Source organism: Plectropomus leopardus, chromosome 12 (assembly GCF_008729295.1).
Source record: "Plectropomus leopardus isolate mb chromosome 12, YSFRI_Pleo_2.0, whole genome shotgun sequence".
Taxonomy (NCBI): Eukaryota; Metazoa; Chordata; class Actinopteri; order Perciformes; family Serranidae; genus Plectropomus; species Plectropomus leopardus.
Genome location: NC_056474.1, coordinates 7,196,809 through 7,218,885, shown reverse-complemented (window position 1 = coordinate 7,218,885; position 22,077 = coordinate 7,196,809). Strand labels below are relative to the sequence as shown.

Sequence of the window (22,077 nt, the reverse complement as noted above, 5' to 3'; positions counted from 1 at the left end):
GAAATGAGAACAGACTGGAAAATAAGACTGAAAAGCTGCAATATTTTCTAAATAATTTTCTAGTTTTATATGAACTTGATATTGTGGCGGTTTGTGGTCCATGATGTCCATATTGATTAAGGAGTAGGTGTTGATTCTGTTTTTTTCTGAAATCTACTTGTGCTGGCTTATGACACCCCTGAGGAAGTCCTCAAAGCGTAGGGCAGTGGCCTCTTTGGCGGGCTCATCAGCAGCCTCCTTCTCAGCAGCGGCGGGCTCATCGGCAACAGTGGCGGGCTCTGCGCGACGCAGGCGGCAGTTGTAGTCGTACTCAGGGTCACAGTCGGGGTTGGGCAGGATAATGCCATCCTTGTTGGGCCCCTGGGCCTGGAGGTTGGAGGGTGAAGCAAACTTGCCGCAGTTGGGGTCGTACGGGTGGCAGAAAGGTTTGGCTGGAGCCTTGATGTCGGCCTTGGCCGCAGACTTCACCGGGGTGCAGTCTTTGTCATAGTGCACATAGCAGTCGTAGCCTTCCTTGGTCTTGCCACGGACGCCAAGCTTGTAGCGGACCTGGTTAATTGATTGATTTGTGGTTTTGGTTCAAAACAGATTCAAAGCAGATCATGGATAAAAGTGAAAGCATTATGCAACACGCATTTTATTTAATCATTTAATAAACCAAATGAAAAGGAATAGACAACTAAAAGAACCATTCAACAAGCAAGATTACACTGTAAGTCAAACTATTCTATCCAAGTAGCACGACTTCAAATTCAGACCTGGTGCTCGGGGATCTGCGGGGCGGGCCTGCGAAGGGCAGCGGCAGCTGCCAGTATGCAGAATGGGTCGTAGCGAGGGTCGCAGGTCAGAGGAGCGGCGGGAGGAGCGGGCTGGTCCTTGAGGGGGTACTCCAGCACAGGTTTGGTGAGGCCGGACAGCTTGGTGGCGGTCAGGGGGTTGCAGCCGGCGTCAAAGAGAGGGTTGCACTGTTGCTCTTTGGGGGCCTCCTCTGCAGCGAGGGGGGCAGCAACATTGGTGACACACAGAGGGTCAACTGCTGGGTCACAGGTGGGGTACAGCAGGTGATAGAAACCAGTAGGGGCTTTGTGGACCAGTGGTGGCATGCAGTAGGGGTCCTTAGGATCACATTTGAGGGCGGCATAGGATGGGGCTGGCCCGACGGCTGGTCGGTAACCGTAAGCTGCCCTCAGGTGATACTGCAGACACTCCACATCCTCAGGGTTGCAGATTCTCAGCAGTTCGGACCTCTGTGCAGCACTGAGGAAGGGCTCCAGGACGGGGGCGTAGTAGTAGAAGCCAGATGGGCTCTTCATGGGCATGGGCAGCATGGGGGTGAGGATGGGGGCCGGCACCTTGGCAGGAGCTGGAGCTGGCTCAGGCTCAGGCTCAGGGGCGGCGGCTTTGGGGACGAGGGGGTAGAGGCAGTAGGGGTCGAGGTAAGGGTTGCACAGTCTGACAGCAGCAGACTTGATGGGGGCGGGCATCACCACGGCAGCCTTTGGTTTGCTGGTGGACTCAGAGATGCACTCTGGATCATCAGAGTCGGCACAAGCCTTGTAGATTTCACTGAGGTGCTTGAGGTAGTGGTTGAAGGTCGGGCCCTCCTCTGACCTGTGCTTGTTCTGCAGGTAGGCCATGTAGAGACGATCCAGATCCTCAACCTAGTTTTGGGTGGAAAAAAGGAACAAAATGAATAAATGTACTCTGATTCCATATGTACAGAGCCGAGGAGGTGCCATGCAGAGTAATAAACACACATAAATAGATGCTACATTTTACTAAATCGAGCGCTCGAGATGCTATTGCATGGCCTCGAGATCTAACCGTCCTCCTACTGCCAACACGGTGTGAAAAAAAGACTAAATTAACCGAAACGAGGGAACAAATTATATCCTAAGCCCATTACTTAACCAAAACAAGGGAATGAATTAACCAATCTCAAGGCCAAGCAATAGAAAAAAGGCCACATTGTTGTAAAACATGGCAAAGTAATAGCATCGTGAGTGGACAATTAAGTGAAACGTGGCCTTGATTTATTTATTTTTTCTCTCCATGGCACCCGTCAGGCTGCGTACATATGACTTACAGAGAGAAACTAAAACTAAAAATAATTTAAAACAGCGCCCTTGATAGATGAACATTTTCACACAAACCCATGAGGAACGTTCTTTTTCCGCTCGGTGTCTTGTTTACTCATCCCTACAGCCCGACTCTGAAACCACAGAGCTCTCACCGGGACTAAGAACACATGCTGGAGCACGACTCGCATTCAAGAGTAACATAAAGAGTAATGGCATAATAACACTTTTATGTAATCAGGGCCAAAAGCTGTCTTTTGGGGCATAACATGTTGAGATCATCTATAATAAATAATAATAATTATTAGAGAAAAATTCTGCTTACAAGGAAAAACAAGCACTATTTCATAATCCTCAGAGCGAGAAACTGAATAATTAATGTGAAACAAACTCCACTCACTCCCTCCTGGTTGTGGCTGTCCATGAAGTACTTGTACCATCCCCAGAAGTCCGGCAGACGTTTGAACTGGGGCACAGCGAGGACGGGGACGTTCCTTCTGTTGCGAACCAGCGTCTTCAGGTTCTCCATAGCCTCGGCCTTCACATCATCAGACACTGCAGGCATTGAGGGGGGAGGAGAGGGAGAGAGGGAGATAAACAAAGTGTGCTGAAGACAGAATTTACAAATGACGTAGTGAGATTAAACAGCCCTACACACAAGAGTCTATGTCAAAATATTGTCTGGACCAAATGTTTTATTCAATATTATAAAGTTATTTTTTATGTTTGTCTTGATAAACTAGCTAGCTTGCTGTGAGAGGACAACTCTCGAACCCGCAGTGTCTTTGGTGAAAGTGCTTTTGAAGTTTTGCTTCCTCATCTTTGCTACAGAGTCACTTTCAGCTAAAGTCTGTTTTAAACCTGGGAGATTTTAAAAAGACGATCAAGGATTTTTTGACCACTGAATGCACTTGTCTGGCTACTGAATGCTTCTAATTGTATCTGTTTGTTGGCTGGTGGTTTAAATAAGCCTTGTTTGTTGTTGTTTTTGTTTGTAAAAATCTTTATGCTGTTTGTTTTTAACTTTTTGTCTGTTGGTTCTTTCAGGGGAAATTCGTCATGCTCCTGTCTATGCAGGACCCTCTTGAAAAGTTTTTTTTTTTATCTCAATGGGACAATTTTTGGTTAAGTAAAGGTTCAATAAATAAAAAAAGAAACAAAAAGGCTGTGTTATTGTGACCCCTACCTGTAAGTTACTGTCCGAACAAAACAGTAAACTTTATTTATATAGCACTTTCTAAAACATGCAGTCACAAAGCGCTTCAGAAAAACACGTACACACACTCAAAATAAATGAGTGAATTAATTAGTGAATTGAGTTTCAATAAATTAAAATATGAAACATAGTACAATGTTGGACAAAGCAAAACAAACAAATAAAAACATAACACATGGGTTTAATATTGGAAGTTTTTCAGTGTATGTTTAAAACAGTCCAGGACTCAGCAAATCTGATGGACTGGGGAAGATTGTTCCAGAGGGTCGGAGCTAAAACAGCAAATGTGCTATTCCCTTTTGCAGTTAAAGCAGGGAATGGAAAAGAGGCCAAGATTTGAGGATCTGAGTGGCTAGTACAATAAGGAGCAAGGAGATCAGAAATGTAATAAAACAAAGAAAGTCCCCAATTTTTTTTGACCTAAGTGACTAAACAGCCAACGTGTCCCAGATGCCACGTCACAGGTCCTTACCTTCCTCCTCCTTGTGCTGCTCCACTGGAACGGCCCCCAGAAACTCTGTAAAACACAAACAGCAGCCACATTAGCAGCAGCAGGGACGTTTGCTGACGAGGAGCAGATGTTGAGTTTTCCCTCAACATCAGGGAAAACGCTGACCTGCTAATAAGCCTCTGGGTGAAACACGGCAGGTGCTGGGGCTCTGGCGCCCCGACTCAGGCAGCATCCTGCAGATTAAACACCCTGCCCCATGCACGCTCTGTTAGGCTTTAAGCCAGACTGGTGGAGTTTGTGTTACTACTGGGGGCCTCCCAAAAGTTAACTGTAAAACTACAAAGAGCGGGCCTCACACAAACCAATTACTGATACACTGTAAAAGTGGAAGGCGGGAGGGAGGAGACATGTCTGCGTACATCACAGGTGGAGTGTCTTCTGCTCCACCAGGGGTTTCCTTCAGATGTTTACGACTACAAGAAAACAGCCAAGTCAGCTGATTATCCTTCTAATTTATTAATATGGAAAATCTCCCAGAGGAGGAGGGATGCATGTCTTTTTATGACTCCAGAAAGGTTTACAGGCTGCCTTCCACATCAACATGTTATTTAGTATTAAAAAGATATACGGCTTATGGCGTCTCTTTGAATCTGTGCCACAGATTAATGTGCCAGTGCACAGAGACACAGACAGGATTTTAGAAATACTAAGGTCTTTTGCTTAAGTAAAAGAAACAGTACAGTAGTGTTTAGTAAGCCAGAGTCTTGTATTCAAAATCCTACTTACAAAAAACCAAAAAGTATTATTGTCAGAATGTATTTAAAGGAAAATTATGTGTTGTGCAGACAAATGAGCCATGTAGTTATTATATTTTTGTGTATTTTTTAACTGATGCATTAATGTGAAAGTAGAATTTCACTTTATTTTTTACTTTAAAAGTAATGTGTTATATTCTATTAACTCATCATACATTTCCTACATTAAATCTCAATCAGCAGATCAACTTCTACCTAATATGAAATGTATTAGTAACAAAACAGCTTTTTTATGTGGCACTTTTCTTAACAAACTTACTAAGAAAAAACAATAATAAAGCTAAAAAAAAAAACATGTACAAGGAACAAAACAGGATAAACAGTATAAAAAGTAAGAAGAACTACCATCAATTAAGACAAGCCCAAACAATAAAAGTTAGTTTTAAGATGAGTTTTTTAAAAAAGGCCACTGAGTTTTGTTGGTCTGTATGACTTAAAAAGTACAATATGTTCCTCTTTGACTCCTCTGGAAAAGACGTAACATCATATGGAAGTGCAAGGGGAGTAAAAGTATCTCACAATACTTGAGTAAATGTACTTGGTTACATCACACCGCTGCCAAACACATATTTAACAAAAGCATCCCCCAAAGGGAGGAAAATTATTAAAAGGATTAGAAGGAAAATAAAACAGATTTATTTTACATAAAATCATGCTTTTGCAAAATGTGGAGTTCTTTTTTCCCTCCACAGGCCTCTGAAAATCTTTAAAAATGAAACATATCTCAGGAGGAAAACATCACACTTAGGCTTTTTCAGGGAAAGAATAACCTGACAACAGAAGCAGCCAGGGGCGTTTCTAGGATTTAAGGACATTAGGGGCTTAGCCCGGATGTCAGTAGGGGGGTCCGGGGGGATTCTTCCCATGGATTTTTTTATTTTTTATTTTATTTTTTTTATTTTTGTAGTCTGGCGCCTTATTTCCATTAAAAACTAAACTAAAATATTAGTAATGCTCTTATCAAAAATGTATCGATGAGCTGGAAAAATAGTTCAATGTATGTATTTATTTTAACAGGGGTGTGAATATAAATTTACTCAAGTACAAGTATGAACAGAATGATAGATTATTGGTGAGAGGCTGAAGTCTAAGACACACTGAAGAGGTTGGAAACCACTGGTATAAAAGATCTAAAAGGTCTAAAAGGTGTTCAAAGTTGTCACACTACTACAAATATTATCATTGTGGAGACACTCTGAATGTAACAAACTTCATTGTGATTTTATGGTATTTTCTGCCTAAAAACAGTTAATTTTAAAGATATTTATTTTAAAATTTCAGAATTTAAAAAGCAGTATGGTAGTTAAATCCCCCAAATTTCCCTGAGTATCTTCAGTGGTTTGCATACATCCCTGCAAGTGCAGTCATGCACCGTTAAAATAAACCATTTGTTTTGTTATAACTTAAGGTAGTGTCTGGGCTGCCTTCAATTTTTGAGTTGAGTTGATATTGAAATTACCTAAAGTTGTCTTCTTAAATTCAGTCAACTTAAAATTTTAAGGTAGCCCAGAAACTAACTTAAGTTAACTAAGTTAAAACAAATGGTTTATTTTTACAGCGTAAATGTTCAGAGGAACAACTACTATTACATTAAAGTAAAAACCCATCTGTCTGCCAACTAAATCTTTGTGACAAAGATTAGAAAACACCAAAGATACAGTCTGGATTAATCAAATTTGTAAATCAAGTCTCACCTGGTAGTAAAACAATAGCTAACAGGAATCCTGTGTGGATCAGGGAAAGCGATGGTCGTCCAACACGTGCCATTTTCTGTTTCATGTGCTTCCTGAGGTAAAAAGACAAAAAAATAAAAATAAAAAAATAAAAAAGTGATAAAACTGTAACAGAACTGTATCTGAGAATGCTTAATAAAGTATGAACTTCTGGCATTATACTGTACAATCACAATGCAGTAGATAATTTCCTGTGTCTTGTTTGAGTTTTTCAGCAAACTGTTAGATATGGAAATGAGACGACAATGCACTCTGCACAAAAGGGAGAGCTTTTATGTAAGTGGCTCATGCCAAGACAATGGAGAGGATTGGGGACATGCTGTAATAGAGCTTCTTCCAGGGATTATTGAGAAAAATAAGACTTAAGTTATGAATATCAGAGTATGAAAGAAAGCCACTGAAGTGAACAATCAAACAGCCAAAAGCTTCAAATGTTCCTCTGTCTGCTGAAGGAAAGCCACTGGGCTCAAAAAGAGATAGTCTTCTGCAGTTTCACCCTCATATATCTGAGGATTTACTCAATTTTCAGTCAAAGACAAGTAAGTTTGAGGCAGTTTTTGTGGCTCAGTGAACTGCAAATATTCACATCAGTCCTTACCTGCAAAGGTGCTGCAGCTCTGACCTCCTGTGATCACCTCTGGATCCAGCGGCTCTCTGGATCGAGCTTCTTGAGGGGGGCGGGGCGGCTTGCTGCGCTGTTGTTGTCTGAGCTGTCTAAACCCTCTACCTGTGCGACACACAGGCTGGGAAACATTTTAAAGGAGCCCCCTTGATCATTAAAAACAAAAAGGCATGTCATACGGCTCCGGCATGCTGGCAGGCGCTCCGGGATTGGCTCCTGTGCCGCCGTCCGTCCAACCAATAGGGGTCCTGTAATTAGGAGAGGAGAGCAGGTTTCGAGTGGAGACACATTAACAAAGTGCCATTTAGCACCAAGTTTCTTTCCTCAAAGGTTTGGAATTTGGGGTCAATGTGCGAGGTGACATTGTTTCTAAGCCACTAGTTGATTTTTGAGATTTGAAATTTACATAAAGGGCCCAGTGGGCCGAACTTAAAAACTGTAAGCTGTTAAATCCACACAGTTTGAGGCCTCTGTTACAGGAGGGCAGATTTATAAAGAGGTGCCAGAGGCTATCGCAGAGGTGGTGCTGATAAAACTTTCAGTGGAAACAGTAGAGCAGGAGGTAGTGCTGATGAAACACAAGAAAAAAAGAGACTAAAACTGAATCGAGTGCGCTGTAAAATCTGACAAGTTGATCATACTAAAAATAATCTTGAAAAGTTAATATAACTATTAATCTTAATTTATGTTTACTTTATATCTAGTAGTTAAATGTACTTGTATTTATTTTGCTGTATTTACTTAATTTTGTGAGGTTGTTGCGAATTCCTTATTTAGTGTAAACAACTTCAGTTAACTAAGTTATTCTGAGTTAACTTGAAAAAGACGAGTTTTCCAATGATGAAGTTAAAATATCTGTGAGTTCTGATTGAGATTGAACATGTTAGTAAAATACAAAAACGACTGACTAGTTTGCAAACAGAAGAACACAGATAGTTAACTTGGTTTACTGAAGTAACTGTACCCTGCTAAAACTAAGAAAGATTGATTTAATTAAACTTGTCATATTTAAGTTGCAACAACTTCAAGTAAAATAGTTTAATTTCAATCAAACTTAACAATTAAAGATTAGATATAAAGCCTATAGTACATGTTTCCCACTGCCTCTCCAAATCTAAACTATTAAATCCTCTACATTTTGCTTTTGTACTTCTTCTTTCGGTATTTTGTATTCTATATCTTGTATTTGTTTTCTTTTTGCAACTCACTTGCACCATCTTTGAGTACTAATTATAATTACTATAATTAATATTATAAAGTAAACATAAATTAAGACTAATGTTTATATTTACTTAGGTTTTTTGTTTTGTTTTGTTTTTTTAGATTTTTTCAAGTAAAATCGACTTGTCATATTTTACAGTGTGGTAAATAATAAACAGTAAATAACATTAACCTCCTCTACTCAGTCAGATAAACCTGTTTTTATTCCAGAGCTTCATCGACTTGCCTGAGTCCAGACCTTTCAATCCACCCACTCCTCCAGGTCTGATATCAGGCAAGAAGTTAACTGTAAAGAATAAAAAATAAAAAAATAAACTATTTCTGAAATAACTCCTGTGTTGCATCAGTATATTGACAAATGTGTGAGCAATATTGTCCAGGATGACAGGTGACTCATCCCATTTCACTGGTGCCGCAATAATACATTCAAGCAGAAGTTGCACCAGCTTTTTTTGATTATGTTTCCAAACTTGATGCCAGTTTATGATGTTAGAAGTCGACAGGCATTTTCTCCTTCTTTGAATACAGTTACTCAGCTATTTTTTATCAGAGTTTCAAGGAGTTATCTAAGAAGTCAGCTGCAGTTGGAGAGAAAAAAGTAGTGTTTTTTTTTCATTTTTAAACTCTCATTAGCCAGAAAGTGTCGGTGAGAAAACCAGCATTCTTTTTCCTCACTCTCAAAAAAAGTGTTTTTTTCTTGCACGTGCATGTTTTTATTTAACAACATGGAGGAAGCTGGAGTCATTAGGAGAGTCTGGCTACTAATGAAGCTGCTGCTGCTGCTGTAGAAATGCATAGCCATTAGGACCAGCATGCCAACGCTACAGTTTGTTTGGTACAGGCTCCTTATGCTTGGATTGTGCCACGTAGCCTGTGCAGCCTCCAGCCTGTGTCAGTGGAATATATGAGTACTGGAATTTATGGAAACTAGAAAACATTAGTGGAAAAGAGTAAAACAACACAGCAGGGATTCCTTAAATGTATATCTTCCCTAAATCCATACACGTATACAATAAATCTTTCTCTACAATACAGGATCTTCCCCAGTCTCTTTCAGATGTATCACAGAGTTGTCCCAAGTGTTGAAATAATCTATTGACACCAAAATCATTTTTTTACCAGTCGTTAAACATGTTTATGTACAGTTGGGCTTTTTAACATGGGGGTCTATGAGCCCCTTAAATTGACAGTCTTTGACCATACCTCAGGTGACTGCAGAAGCACCTCTGTGATATACGTACCTTGGTTGGAAAACAATGAAGTATGCTGGTAGGTTATATATTTATGTAGCCTTTTTATAGGTAAAAGAGAATATCATATCTCCATTCCCATTGTCTATTTAATTGAAAACAACTAATGTATTGGCTAATTATTCTGCCTATTATTCTCTCCTCAGTTCCTAAATGCTGGTTTTCTACTGTCGTACAGTTTGTCGCCTGCAACTGTACCTCTTGCATGACTGATGATGCCTCAGCCTTGGCTATGATCCCTGCAATTTACACATTTCAAAATAACTGGGGCTGTCACAAAAGGAGACAAATGGTTGTCTTCTTAAGCTTAAAGCAAAACAGCCAGCGGGAGGGATGCCTGTCTCTCTCTGTGCATGGAAAATTCACAATTTTAAAAGAATTTAGGCTAAAGAACCCATGAAGCGTCTCATGCTACTTGTGAAAGAAAAGCTCATTAAAACAGACCCTTATAAAAATGACAATAACTGTCAAATGCTTTTATGTTAGCACTTAAAATGTGGATCAGGTTACATGTCACAAATCAGCAAGGGATCATGTGATGTGTTGTCGACTTAGAAGTAGAAGAAATTATTTTGCTGCGACTTTTAAACATAATTTATTGGTATTTTCAATGCCAGAGGGATGACAAAATGATGCATGTTGTGACAGAAGCCCAGATGTTCAGTTTCATTTTCTGGCTAAAAGCTAGCAGTGCTTACATCCAATAAAGCCTTATGGGCATAGTTTCAAGATGTCAGACATTTCAGACTTTCCATTCATTGTCAATAGAGCAGTGTTTTAATGTAATCACAGACTTCAGTCAATCAATCAATCAATTTTATATCACGTAGCCTAAGAGAGAGAGAAACTTCCACACACTGTCCTTCTTACTGCTGACAAACTTATAAATGAATAAAAAGACATTTCAGTCTAACGGACCTTCATCGGGTGTGATGGCAGCATAAGAGCACAGAGACTGCCTTAATTTTTTAATCATCCAATCAGAGGACTCTTGAGACTGCTGATCACCTAAAACTGCTTTGCATCATCAGTCACAAATAGAGTTAAAAAAAATCACAATAAATCACAATAAACTTTAAATAAAGCTACATGTAACCACATACCACATAGGTCAAAAAATAAGTATCATCCTTTATCATCCTGCAATAAATACCTGAAAGTTTAAAATAAAATGGTCACAAGACATAAAAATCTGAATAAAGTGAGCAAACAGAATGAATGCCAAACACAGCAGTCGGCATCCATGCAGTCCAAACAACAAAAACCTAAAATCCTACTCCAGGCTAGAGAACAATAAAGTGACCTAAAATTATGTTGAAAAACTCCAACAGCATAGCCTAAAATCAAATAACGTAGCCTCCATTTCCAGTGAAATGTAATTTGGCCATTTCCCTCAATTTGTGCATTAAAATTAGTTTAATGCAGTTGGTGTAATTTTTACTGCCTCTAGCTGAGTTGAAGTATTCATTTAAATGGGGGACACGCTAACAATAATGATGACCTTCTTACACACTTTTCGGACATGGAGGAACCTAAGCATTTATTTGGAGTCATGTTTCTAATCAAACACTTTGGTTATCATCACCTCCTGGGTTGGTTATTTACCTTACTAGATGCTTGACTACACTAACTAGTTAGCTAGTTGCTTTAACTTTTGGTGTGGCAGTACATGCAGTTATTTTCCTGAAATGGCCATCTACAGGGGTTGATATAATCAGCTTATGGCTTTGAGTAAATCATTATGTTTGTATGATGTTAGAAAAAGTTGCAATAAGTCGCAATAAGTCGAAATTCTCAAATCCTGACACCTAAATAATGCGATTGGGGATCATTTTACTTTTTCATGCATACGTCAATCGCACCTGAACTTGCCTAGGCCTTCTGCACATGCACCATGGGCCCCGCACAAGGCTTTGTCAAACAGCACACATTCATAGAAGAAAGCCGGGAACTGAAATCTGCAGTGCAAAAAGTTATTCATGTTTTTACCGTTTGACATGCAACCTGTTAGCCGCTAGTTTCGTATGTGACGTAATAGGTCAACAAGGAAATGGTCCAACAGCAACTAGCTGAAAGGTGCAATATCTTATTGTCTTATTGACTGTCAGGATGTTAAATGTTTCCTTGTTGAATGTCATTTTTGTTGACTTATTATTTGTAGCCCCTCTACTTTATGGCAAGTGCTAATTAGCAAATGTTAGCATGCTAGCACGCTGGCAAGAAAAGTTAGCATTTAGCTCAAAGCACCACTCTGCTTAAACACAACTTCACAGAGCTAGCATGGCTGTCCTGTTAAAGTAATCAATTATATAAATTATAACCTAATCCTGTCTAATCTCTACATTGTCCTGCACACCCAGAATTTGGGATTCTTGATAAATAATCAGCTTAGACCTTTCCACAATTGGTATTTCATTCTGCAGAGAGCATTATTTCTGCTCCTTTACAGTTTGTAAGTTACATTGAGCCGTATCTGCACTGGCCAATCGGGACGTCTTAAAGCTTTTTTAATAAACTCGATTATTTCCTGCTATTACAGACACTTTTGTTAATTGGCTCCGATCCTTGAGCCTGGTTCATTTTGCAAATCCCAATCAGATAGTGTGTGTACCGCTGGTAAGTGCACAATCAAGACTTTTTGGATGTAATTAATACCATTGTCTTGAACATAACTGTTGGAAATTTCGATGCTGACAGCACAGTTCTCTGTTTTGCTGATTCTGTACAGCGAGCTGTTAAAATCCTGCAGTTTGCATTTTGTGCTCTTCAGAAGCCTCTTATCAGTCTCCAACTTGTGCTGAATAGTAATAAAACCCCAATATGCTGTTGCCCAAAACTAGAAATATTATTGACCTTCAGATCAGCATTCTCATTTGAGCTGATCCTGAGGCAGTCTCTCATTATACAGCTCTTGGGTTTCAGAAACAGTCAAATCTTTATGATGTCTTACTGACAAACTGAGAATGAAAAATACCTTATGCTGCAATGCAGGCGGGTCTCTCACATGGTCTGTACACAACTTTTATGAAGCTCTCTTTTATATTGACAGTGGTGATGTACTCTATATGTTGAAAGCTGCAGCAGTGCTCTTGTTTTATTGCAAACACTGGCCTGGCTCTCTCATGTTCGTGGTAAGTGCTGGTTTCTGTTTATAAAGCTCTTTTTCTAAAGTTAATAATTTTGTTTATTGGCTGCAGTGTTGAAGCTAAACACATTTGCTCTGAGAGACAGATCCTTGAGGTTCCTCTGCATTTTATATACCTGGAATAAACTGCATTACATCTTTTTGAGATTTAAAGTGATAATTCAGGATTTTTGAAGTGAGGCTGTGTGAGAAACTCATGTATAGTCAGCATATTAAATACAGTAGCTGGCGGTTGGTGCACTCCCACAGCTCAGCATATGCTGTACAGAGGGGTTGATATCAAAATGTATTTTAGCCACTTTAAAAAAGGTCTACCTAAAAAATGCAATATCAGTCTTAGTGGGCGATGTATTGAGTGTTTTCAGCATGAAGTTTAATTTCAGATCGTGTAACAGCCGCTTTCCGGCCCAAACAGCTAAACCAGCGGCGGTTGAGAAATAAAGAAAAAGTATGACAGTTTACATTTTATTTATGCTAAAAGTTACACATATTTAAGGGCAGGGTCACCTGAGTGACGTACTGTCTGCAAGGCGTCACTACAGTCAGTGTGCGTCAGACCTGGCCCTCACTCCTCCACAGCTCCACCCAAGTATGGTCAATTCTGGCAAAAAAAAAACCAAAAACGAGATGGCGATGGCCAAAACGGCGAACTCGAGGCTTCAAAATGTCAGTTCATAAATTAATGGGTGATGTCATGGTAGCTACATCAATTATTTTACAGTCTGTTTGCACTACCCAAAGAATTGTTTCTAATGCAGAGGTAAGAAGCAAATACTCACTTTTGAGAAACAAAGTAATATTTTCTACTTTATGTGACAAAAGTGTGCATAAGATTTCGGGGCATCTATTGGCAGAAATGGAATATTCATAGTTATGTTTTCATTATTTTACAATCATCTGAAAATAATAACTGTGTGTTTTTGTTACCTTGGAATGAGCCGTTTAAATCTGCATTAAGAGCAGGTCCTCGTCCACAGAGTCCACCGTGCGCTGGCTCTCAACAGGGCCAATCACGTTTTTGTGTCAGTCAACGTCGTTCTCCTACATGCTTGGAAAACGAGAGAAATTTCAGTTTTGCAACTTCACCACTTGATGCCACTAAATCCTACACGCGGACCTTTAAGAGCAAAACAAACAAAGTTCAACATTTAAAATTCAAACTCAATCTGGTGTTAAACACCATGTGATATCATTAAATGCCCCAAATAAGCTTCTAGAGGGACCTTAAGGTGAGAGGCAAAAAAATGAAAGAAATTAATTTTCAGTTCAATAAACTGTGTTCTAGTGTTGTGAATTAGGAAAAACACTCATGACTCATTTGATTAGTTTCTTTTTAGATTAGCTTGAAATCATTTAGTGCTTTTACATGCACAGAAGTATTCCACCTTTCATATTCAGAGACATTTATGTGAAAAATGAGTAAACTAGCCTAAACACCTATTACATGTAAACACATGTAATAGGTGTCAGCAGATGTTACTGAATTATCACTCTGTCCTTGTACATTTTCGAAATGTTTTATGCAACGAAAAGAGAAAACATTGCATTACCATCTTGAAAATTTTAGATTATGCACAATGTTTTTGAGTACCTCGAAAAGCACTTATATATAATAACTATAATTAAACAGTAAACAAAGAGTCAGACACACTTAGGGCTTCATATATACAAAATTTATTCATTTTTGACCACAAAAATACATGTGTGAATGCCTTACTACTGTACATGTATGTGCAAATTCATAATGTAACAGGACACACTGCAGGTATACACAACAAAGATGACTATCACACATTGTGATATAGATAACTTAAGTCATTTTAGCGCGCTGTCATTCATCAAATGCCATCTGCAGCATGTTTAAGGGCAACAGCGTATGGAGCCTCTGCCCATCACATGTATAATTACGCTCCTAACAGGTGTTCTCCAGCGCACCGAAACCTGCAATCCAGTTTAGAAACAGTCGAAGACATGAGCACGATACAAGCTCATAATTTCAACAAACCATATATGAAGGAATCCTTGGGATCTAAAGAATTTCACAACATCTGGAGCCGGTGACGACTTTTTAAGGATGTTTTAAAAAAAAGGCCTGGAACTAGGACAACTATGAAAGGAAATTGTATGTCATTAGACAGTAAATGGTTGGTTTGCTTTCCACAAAAAAAAGGTGCAGAGAGGTGTGAATATCATCCATCATTACTGTGAGCACATGTTTGTCTCTGTCACTGGATGTCATCATCATCAAACAGATCCTCAAAATCTGTGGAAAAAAAAAAACCATGATTGTTAAAGTTACATAACAGCCAGACAATTAAACGCTGGCCGTATTTCAAATGTTTCTGCAAGATAGACATTTCCTCATAAAGTAACATTATAGGTTGAGAGGGTTGGAGAGGTGAAGGGTGATAAAAGTAAAAGGATCTGGGAATGCACTTGCTGAGGAGACCGCAGAGCAGCCTTCCTGTGCGTCTGACGGTTTGTGAGGTCAGAGGTCAACAGCAGAACTGTATGAACATGCATAGGATTATGTGCCACATCCTCCGTTTCTGCAGGTAGCCTTCATTCAGCACTCACTAGGTTCAGTTTAAGGCCTCTGGGAACCCAAATCACTGAAAACTTTCATAATATGTAACTGAGGGTCTTACATGCATAACAAAAAGCATTAAAAATAATCAAACATTAGCCTGAATCCAAGTTTTAAATATTGTCATTTTAGTTTTTTCACAGTTTCCTGAGGCTGGGTTGATTTGGGCGTGGTTATCCCAAATCCATATCACGTATTAATGGATAAAGCCAATCAAAAACTCAAAGGCAGCTGTGGGTTGATACTAATACAAATCGAAATGCCTCAATGCTCTTTTCAACAGGGTGTATTCGGAAACACTCACTCTGAGTGCTGGAGCACACAAACTGGACAGTTCGTAAATTCGGAGCGCTGTTGGAATGTACCGTTCGGTTATCCAGAGCGCTGCATTCTGGGAGCAGCAGAGCGCCAAATGGAGTGAATGTGTAATGAACTTAACCATTCGTTAATTTATGGAGAACCAGAATGATCTCCTTCGAACAACAGCTCTCTCACTGTAGTGTAGAGCGTTAGATTGGATTTGCGAACGCACCCAGAGTCAGAGGGCTGGAGCAGATAGAGCTGTACCACACTGACTCTGCGTTGCTCCATGGCTGTCGTGGAGACGAGAGGCGGTTGACAAAAGTGGGATCCAAGTGGGGCGTCGGCGGCTCAGTGGATAGAGCAGGCGCCCCACGTATAGAGGCTGAGTCCTCGCCACAACGGTCACGGGTTCAACTCCAGCCTCAGCCCTTTGCTGCATGTCGTCCCCTCTCTCTCCCCCTTTCACACCTACACTCTCTGTCCTATCAAATAAAGGCGTAAAAAGCCAAAAAATATCTTTTTTTTTTTTTTTTTAAAAGTGGGATCCGAGGAGGTATCGATCAAAATGTGATCTGCCACGCCCACAAACTTGAGAAATACTATTATCCTCAAAATGAGCTGTGCAGCAAACCTTAACATTTTTGCTTAACAATTATACAATTATAAACAAACTGGTTAACATTCTGTCAATAGACTAATTAATTTATCAAATAATCTTTGCAGAGTGGGATAAACAAAGGAGGGATTTACTTGTCTTTATAGCTTATCTCATGTAATCTAATGTTCAATACAAAGACAAATGTAAAAAGAAACGTATAACTGCACTTGAATGTAAACTTTTTTGCGCTGTGTAAGTACAGTCTGCAGTCTACATACAGTACATAATGTACAGACTTCACTCAAGAATTTGCACCGAGTTTGTCGCCCACAGGTCCTCAACAGACTGCTGTTTTAAAAGGTGTCATCAAAATACGCAGAACATAGAAATCAGACAGCACATGACGGAAAAACAACATTATGGCTGTAATTAAAGTCTTCACAAAAAAAAAAAAACACATTACCTACAAGGAAAGACAGCGACGCTTAGGTGACAAAATTCCTTCTGTCATTTTGTAACTGCTGGGACGGTATTTTGTTCAGATGAACAAAAAAAAAATATGTAGATGCCAAGACGAGCAAAAGGGGCACTGGCACAGCAAATTATGTGTCAGTTATTAAATATACAATCATAGGGTTTCTGCATACTGATTAACCCTTTGAAACCTGGATTGACATCAGTTTTCTTGAGCTGCGTTTAGATGGTTTTCACAAGCTATTTGACACTTTGAAACCTGAGACAATTGGTTTGATTTTTTTCGAAAACATGGGAAAAAAAGGCAATGACCAACTTGGCAAGAAATGTCCCACAAATATCAAGAAATTAGTAAAAGTGTGACAAAGACATATCCTAAATATTTGTTTTAAATAGAGGGGTTGATTTGTAGAAAACTATCAAAAAATGTGAAAAAAAAATGCTCCAAAAACTATATTTATAATTACACTAATTTTAAATTTAAAAATTGTGTTACAGAAAACATATAATAAAATACATTGTATAAACTAATTTATTTATTTACCCCCCCCACACTTGTATGTAATTTTTGTGTTTCTTTTGGGGATTTTTTTAAACTTTTATTTCTTTTATTTGGTAATTTTTTGAAACTCTTTTACTAATTTTTTGTTAAGTTTTTGGCCATGTCTTTTTATGGTGCTCATTGCCATGTTTATGAAAGAAAACAAACCAATTTGATCAGGTTTAAAAGGGTTGATTAGATTGTAGAAATGAATAAAATCATAAATAAAGAAATATATCATACAGTTGCATCAATAAATCATCCGCGCATGTGAGCCTGTAGTATTCATACTGTATTTTCAACATGCTTAACACCTGATACCACACAAATGTTTCCAAAGAGGCAGTAGAAGTTATTTTTCCACAGCACTGCTGTAGCCTGAATATTTCACTGTGAAATAATACAAATTAGCACAAACTGTCACTTTTGTGAGTGTGAAAGAACTGAGCCAGCGTGACTCTGATTGTTTAAATGAATTAACATTTAAAATCCCTTTATAAATGTAGGCCAGGGGATTGGGAGCTGCAGTTAAGTGGTACACATCTCCATCAGGAGGGAATAAAGCCTGCCGTTCTAAATGAGCCTCATACAAAGCACATCCTCACAGCGCCGGTCTGAAAAGTCTGCATGGAATCTGTGTCGCATATGGCGAGAAGTCGCGGCCGTTTGATGTAGCTGCGCCTCGGGACAAGAGATCACACTACATTATAAAACACAGTTTGTAAAAGGGGGGCGGGAGCAGAAGGAATGTTTTGGGGCCAGTAAAGTGATTTCCTGCTGTGGGACCAGCAGCGTTTTGACGCCCAGGGGTGAAAAGCATTAAGTGCTAATAGATTCAATATGCCCTGACGGACAGACGTCGTATTTGAAGACGTCCCAGTCCTCCTTAGATCACTTCAGATTACCTGAGCAGAAAAATTAATGTGCATCATTATGTTTATTTGTAAAATCCTGCGAGAGTTTCAGTGCAGCCAAAAGATGTTTTGAGGTTCCATCCGTTAATACAGACACTAGGGCTGCAAATCGTAGACACTTTCTTTAATCGATTATTAGTAAAATTAACGACTGATTAATTGATTAAATCGTTATTTATTTATTTTTCTTATTTCAAACAATAACAATTGCATTTTTCCCCAGTCAAAGCTCACAACAACATATTGCACATCCTCTGACAGATTTCATAACCTATTGATTAATTGATTGAATTTCAGATGTTCAATTAAAGTCTTAACAACCAATTAACTAATCATCGATTGTTATCATCCCCAAAAGACACCCTTTAGATAATCAATTGAAAAAAGTCAGATATACAGCAACTGGTTCAAATTTGGTGAGATTTTTTTTTTTTATTCAACAAAGTTTGAAATAACTAACTAGTCTGTGTTTTTTTTTCACATTTGGGGGTTTGTGTATTTCTGTGTGACACACGTCTCTCTTGTTCAGTTCCTCCAATCTCATACCTACTTCAAAACAACCACTCCCTGAAAAAAGCAGAGTTCCCATGGTCATGGAAAACCTGGAAAAATCATGGAATTGCACCATCACATTTTCCAGGCCTGGGAAATTCATGGAAATAGTAAGAATAAGTCTATCCTGGTATAACAGTATACCAGGGGATTTAAAAATCCAGAAGGTATGTTTTGCAATACTGTCATAAACACAGGCACTCCCCTTTTTATTAAACTCATTGTATGCAGTGCACAGCACGCACCACCAGAGCTCAGTCTCCGGTCTCTATTGGTGGAGCAGACAGCTGAGCTGAAAGACACTGCGACACATAGTGGTAGAGGGATAAGTTACAGGACTGTAAACAGCCGGCAGCAAGCGACAGCAGAGAGAGTCTGCCGGGAATAACGGCATCTTTTTTACATCTAACTTGATGAATCAAGGATTTAATTTGAAAAGCGGAGTTTGTGATTATTGGAACAGTGAAATTAATGACTAGATTAGTAACCAAGTAACCAGGGTAACCAAGTAGTAACCAAGACGGTTTGGGTGAGTTTTAAGGTGCACAGTTGAATTTCTCTGTTTAAAAAAGAAAATATGTGTGAGAATATTACTTTACTTAACATGTTATGGGTTTCTACTGTGCATTTATTAGCACGAAAAGCTGAAAGTAAGTAGCTCACTTGCCATAGGGGAGTGGGGGGTAGAGTTTACCACCACAGACTTGTACCATCATACACCGTGTACCCCAGAGACATTTTAGGTAGGTATGAAATATTACATACTACCCAGGCCGTGTAAATATAATTAAAAGTTAAAAGTCGTGGAATTGTGTTTTGCATTATAAAATTCTTAACCGTAATCTTTCGTGGATAACCTTCCACACAATGTCATATTTATTTTCCGTAGCTGATGCTCTAACAAGCGTTGATTTGAGACGTTCTGTTTGCCATCACATATGGTTTTTAATTTCCCCGCCACGTTTCGTCTCTCCCTTCACATACTATGCCTGCTGGCTCAAATCATGTTTGAGAAGAATCTGATATACTGGAAAAATGTCAAGTGGAGTAAGAAAAGAAATCTCATGGGTCTTTGAAAAGTCATGGAAAAGTTTTTTAAATTATGGCCATGAAAATGAGTGGGAACCCTGAAAGAATTTTCTACCAAAATAAAAATGTCAGAATCCATTGTATGAGAGGAAGAACACACACCAGAGTCTGAGAGGTATTGAACCATGATGGCAGTGCAGGTGTGCAGCAAGATAAACGCATACTGTAGCCACAGTCATAAAAAAAAAATCAGTGGCACCACCAACCAACCATTTGGCCCCAACTCCTCCCACATGAAGGCAATAACTGGAGTAAGGAGCTTTTTCATCTCCAGGCACCTGAAGAATTGTTGAAAGGCTGAAGCATTTCAGCCAAAAATGTATCTTTGGGGACTGATCCAAATGTTGTCCTGTGTATCAGTGCTCACTATTGGTGTGGCCGTTTATTTTTGTCATTTGATTGCAGTAGCTTCATTTCATGTACGAAGGAATATTTGAAATATTTAAAATCTTAGAACTGTGACTGAATCTAAGCTTAAGCCTACTAAAATTAGCTTTGAACTGCTGTGTATCAGATTGTTACACTTTGGTTGTTTTTTTTAAATCAAATTGTACAACATGTGTACAATTTGTGTATTCTAACAAGGACAGAATATATGCATAATACTACTACTATTAAAAAGGGAGCATATTTTCTTCTAAATAGTTTTTTTTATAAGTAAGGCCAGAGGTACAATACCTGCAGATAGCATGGACTAACTCAGTGCACAACAACAAAAAACAATCACAACAACAACAGACCAGATTTCCCTCAATAAGGGGTTCAAGTAGATTATTGGTTTTGCTGTTGAGGATGGCAAGTTGTGTGTATGTTTATGAAGAGTGTTTTACCATTGAAGAAGTCTGAGTGAACCGCCTTTTCATTGGCAGCCAGGTCCATCAGCAGTCCTGTGCTTCCCCCAGCCTGCAGGAGAACAAACATGCAGCTTATATGCACAAATTCAACCCAAGAAACAGCAACTTCCAGGCTATACATCCAGAAAACCAGCCTTGAACTAACAGTCTTTTTGATACATTTGTCATTATAAGTTGGTTTAAAAAAAAAAAACAAAAAAACAGCAAAGGCAGTATATTGTGTACTCTTATGAGATGGTCTGCAATCTATTTTTGAATCACTGCTTTTTAATATTGCAGTTACATCTTCCCATTTTAATCCCAAGTATCAAACAACTTATTAAGCATTTGTTTAGTTAATCATTCATTTATCCATTTTTTATATTGACTCCTCATAAATACTTGACAATTGTTGACTGACACTTTATAAGATAGAATCAGGGTGATACTACAAAATCCTTCAGAATGTGTTTTACTGGCCATGTACGTGATGTGTACAAATACAAGGAATAAGACTCCAGTTTTAAGTTGCTCTCAATATACTTACTCTCAATGTCAAAAACTAAAAACTTTACTTGATAATAAACAAACATTAACAATTACTTTCCAAATAATTAGTCTGGACCTCTGTCAGGGATATGGGTGATCCTTCCTTGGTACTTTTTATAATAAATAAGCTCTATTTGACACTTTTTATACACTCTGGCAAAGTACAAAAAACAAACAAACAAAAAATCCCAGTGTGAATCTATTCTTTTTTCTTTAATTTTTTGTGAAATAAAAAAAGGTTGGTGGGTAACCCTTCACTCTATTGCAGGCCATGGGCCATAAGTTGATTATCAATCATTTAAAGGATTTTTAAAAATGGATATACAGCTAAAACAAGGCCAACGGGCTGAATGTAGATAGTTTCTTAGTAGTATAGTAGGTTTCTTTTTACCCATTATGTGCATAAAAGTGGATAAAAGTAGCAACATACAGTACCTACATACAAGTCAAATGTTACATAGCATGTAAACGTGTCTCACAGTATAAAAAGATTTACAAATGGATAATAAGTACATGTTAAAGCACAGTGAGTATTTTAAAATGTCCGTATATTACTTTAAGTAAATGGATATTTTGGTGTTACAGGCAAATGTAATAATTTATGCTGTAATAAGTGACTGTCTGGGTTACATTACAACATTATACTACCGTGACACCGACAGTCAGACAGTTTGTAGCTTACTGAAATTAACTTTCAGTAAATTAGCTCAAACAAAGCAATAAAAAACTAGCGTTTTACTGACATTAGCGCGTGGGAAATTATTCTTAGTTATTATTTCGAAACTTACGGTTGACGTTAGATAGAAACTTCACTGTAAAGGCACAAGGCTGTTAAAAATAGCAATAACGGAGGATACAGCTAAAAGTAGTGCTAACAGTTTAGCAAAATAATGAGCTAACCAGCTAACGTTAGCTAACAAACCTCGTCCAGATCAACGTACGGCCCCGCGCCCTCCGGAAACATCTCATCCACCGCTGGTTTCATGACGACCGTCGAGTTTGATTGATCCTTTAGTGGCATCGATGGACAAAAACAACGACGTCTTATCGACAAATACTCATCAAATTATTAGCTGCAGAATTAGCTACTGCCGAGCTATTACGGT

The 22,077-nt window shown here is 38.7% G+C and overlaps 1 protein-coding gene across 1 annotated transcript; it reads right to left on the bottom strand.

Annotated features, from left to right (window-relative positions):
• Positions 1 to 153: 153 nt before the first annotated feature.
• and2 (actinodin2) lies at positions 154 to 21,956 on the bottom strand. Its single transcript, XM_042497471.1, has 8 exons — positions 21,894 to 21,956; positions 20,420 to 20,492; positions 7,095 to 7,163; positions 6,892 to 7,020; positions 3,767 to 3,811; positions 2,479 to 2,633; positions 759 to 1,661; positions 154 to 549 (listed from the first exon to the last, which is right to left on the bottom strand). Exons 1-8 carry the CDS (start codon positions 21,954 to 21,956, stop codon positions 154 to 156), a joined length of 1,833 nt encoding a protein of 610 aa, XP_042353405.1.
• Positions 21,957 to 22,077: the final 121 nt, after the last annotated feature.

Excerpts from the sequence above, each read along its gene's own strand:
- and2 (XM_042497471.1), bottom strand. The coding sequence starts at position 21,956 with ATGAAACCAGCGGTGGATGAGATGTTTCCGGAGGGCGCGGGGCCGTAC. Across the intron at positions 3,812-6,891 it reads GAGCTGCAGCACCTTTGCAG|AGTTTCTGGGGGCCGTTCCA; the intron begins GTAAGGACTGAT and ends TGTGTTTTACAG. Across the intron at positions 2,634-3,766 it reads GCAGCACAAGGAGGAGGAAG|TGTCTGATGATGTGAAGGCC; the intron begins GTAAGGACCTGT and ends CAATGCCTGCAG.